This window comes from Alligator sinensis, unplaced genomic scaffold (genome assembly GCF_000455745.1).
Source record: "Alligator sinensis unplaced genomic scaffold, ASM45574v1 scaffold76_1, whole genome shotgun sequence".
Lineage (NCBI taxonomy): Eukaryota > Metazoa > Chordata > Crocodylia > Alligatoridae > Alligator > Alligator sinensis.
The window spans coordinates 2,158,166-2,161,082 of NW_005841865.1; the positions used below are offsets into that span (position 1 = coordinate 2,158,166).

The following is a 2,917-nucleotide window of genomic DNA, read 5'->3' on the forward strand; positions in this document are numbered from 1 at the left end:
TAGCATAATACTTTTTGATCATGTTCATAAATTCCCCCCCTAGCTCTGCATCTCCTGCGGGGCCTGTGTGTGAAATGAGTGATGATAAAAAGAGTTCTTACTTTTCATGGTCCCTTCCTCTTCCTCTTCTTCTGTATTTATTACCATCGTGCCCAGCTGGGACTCCAGAGTGCCATCATGTTCTATCATGGTATTGGCTCCATCACTCATGGTACTGGCAGCTCTTATTGTACCAGTCTCATCTCCACTTGCCCGTACCATTGTACCTGAATCGGTTTCATCTTCTTCCTATGGCAGGATATATGAAATGCATTTTTCAGGGCAATCTTATATGAAGGCTGACTACATTCAAAGAGAATTGGAACTAACTTGTAATAGCTCTTCAATAAGAGAGAGAGGATCTGACCAAATTACTATAAAAACAGCAAAAAGTAAAGAATTACTTGGTGCCTTTCCTTCCCCCCTCATCCACAAATGGGCAAGGAAAGACAATCTTCTCTGTTCCTGTTGCTCCAGCATTACCTAGTGTTAGAAATAATTGGATGACAAGTCTTAGAGATTGAAGTTTTCTACTGAACCATAAATAAGCAGCGATAATAGCAATAAGAAGTACAAGATCCCCAGCTAGAGCCTAATTTCTAACCTATCGCCCATTGCTAAAAGCAGTTAGATTAAAAGAGCTATTCAGTCTTTAAATATTTCTATTAAAGACTGTCAGGTATGATACAAAGCCCCATCTCCAGTGAGCATTGATTAAATTGCAGCGGTTTGTCTAGAGTATAAACAAACTAAAGAAGAAAGGGATAATCCCAGTTTTCAGAAGTTGATTCTTTGAAAAACTCACAGAAAAATATAATTAAATATTCAAGTACTGAATTTGCAAGGTTTAAAAAAAAAAAAGGAACTAGGCTTAATATTCATTTTTCAGAAACAAATTGTTTTTCTGGCCTTTTTTATATTTTTGGGAGAAGTCTGCAAAGCCTGCCTGTTCCTGCCATAAGAGTGTAGAATTTAAACCCTTGAGTCTTGCCAACAGTAATGCAAACTTTTAGAATCTCAATGAACATTAATATGGGAAAATAAATTTCCCCAAAAGTGCACAAGGAAAGCTAAATATTTGAGCCAGAAAGTAGGCAAGACAGCCCTTTGAAAATATTTAATAAAATCCTGCCCATATAAACACTGACTGTAGAACGGTTAGGAATTCCAAAATCATGACAATTTCTTAGAAATACTTCTTCAGTCCCTGACTAAGAAATCATTTACTGCTTCTAAGCATAGTAAATGCTAGCTGAAAATCTGGTAAAATTAGTTACCAGGCAAATCACCTTAATATTTAAGATTAAAAAAGATGACCACCTGCTACCAATGGATAGATCCAGTTCCTCTGTCTTCATATGACTATGATTTGAGTTACTATCATGGGGTTAATGTGCATACATCTCCCCAAGTCATATCATCATGTCTCAACATCTCATAGCTGTTACCACGAGGAAGTAGACACTGCCCTGCCCTGATCCACATGTTAGTGGCTTCTGTCTTACTAATGGTGTCCACAGATCACATTCATACCTCACAAAGAGAGGAAGACTGCAAAAATTAGAGGGGGAGGAAAATTAAATGTTATTGCTGGTGAAGAGTGAATCCCTTGCTCCCTATGTACCTGTGGCTGCAAGTCAAGCACCAGCCAAGTGCCCTACCCACACAGATCCCAACCCCAGCATCTGGTGCCAGACAGACGGGACGTGGTGCCCAGGCAGTGGGGCCAGGTCTGGCAGAAGCAGTAGCTGGAAGGAGCTGCCACCGGGGTTGCTGGGAAATGAAGCCCTAGCCCCGCTGCACACCCAGGGGTGACGGGACTGGCCGCACATACCATGGACTGGACCGCTCCCCACGCCTGGGCCAGGTGGGGCCGAAGAACCTGCTGCAGACTAGACAAAATCCCTCAGTAGGCTGAATCTAGCCTGCAGACTGTATTTTGCCCACCCCGGTCTATTTTGCCATGTTTCCTTGTGAAACCCCCACCTGTAGCACAGTGAAAAGCAGCAGGAAAAAAGAAAGTGTCATGGAAAACCTTACTAACTCTCTACCTCCAGCAAATCTAACACGGAGGAGCAAGAAAAGTTGCACTGGCATCAAAGAGCACCATGACATCAGTGCACTGTTCACTTAGGTGCAGAGCAACAGTCCCTGGTGCTTCAGCCAATATAATGGCAACATGATACCCCTGGACTCGCCAGGGGTCATTGCGAGTCCCCTGGCGCAGCTTTATGAGCACTCGTGGTGCTCTGGAGAGGTGCCAGAGGACTGGTAGAGGGCCAACGTTGTTCCCATCTTCAAAAAGGGGAGGAAGGAGGACCCGGGAAACTATAGGCCAGTCAGTCTTACCTCGATCCTGGGCAAGCTGTTCGAGAAAATTATTCTGGCACACATCCAGGAGGGGCCAGCAGGGAAATGCATGCTCAGGGGCAACCAGCACGGGTTCATCAGCGGCAGGTCATGTCAGACCAACCTGGTGGCCTTCTACGATCAGGTCACTAAATCATTGGATGCAGGGGTAGCAGTGGATATAGTCTTCCTGGACTTCCGGAAGGCTTTCGACACTGTCTCTCACCCCGTTCTCATTAGGAAACTGGGAGACTGTGGCGTAGACACTCACACAGTCCAATGGGTCACCAACTGGCTAGAGAGCCGCACCCAGAGGGTGGTAGTGGATGGGTCCTTCTCGGCCTGGAAGGACGTGGGCAGTGGGGTCCAGCAGGGCTCGGTCCTCGGCCCCGCCCTGTTCAACATCTTCATCAGTGATTTGGATGAGGGGGTGCAAAGCACCCTGTTCAAATTTGCTGATGACACCAAGATGTGGGGGGATGTGGGCACAATAGAAGGGAGCAACAGGCTACAGTCGGACCTTGACAGG

At 45.5% G+C, this 2,917-nt stretch overlaps 1 protein-coding gene across 1 annotated transcript in view; it reads right to left on the minus strand.

Annotated features, from left to right (window-relative positions):
• STK4 (serine/threonine kinase 4) overlaps positions 1 to 2,917 on the minus strand; it is a 72,401-nt gene that overhangs the window by 54,005 nt on the left and 15,479 nt on the right. Inside the window, exon 9 of the mRNA XM_006016720.3 lies at positions 102 to 288. Within this exon, the coding sequence (XP_006016782.1) occupies positions 102 to 288 (187 nt within the window). The remainder of the gene's footprint in view (positions 1 to 101; positions 289 to 2,917) is intronic.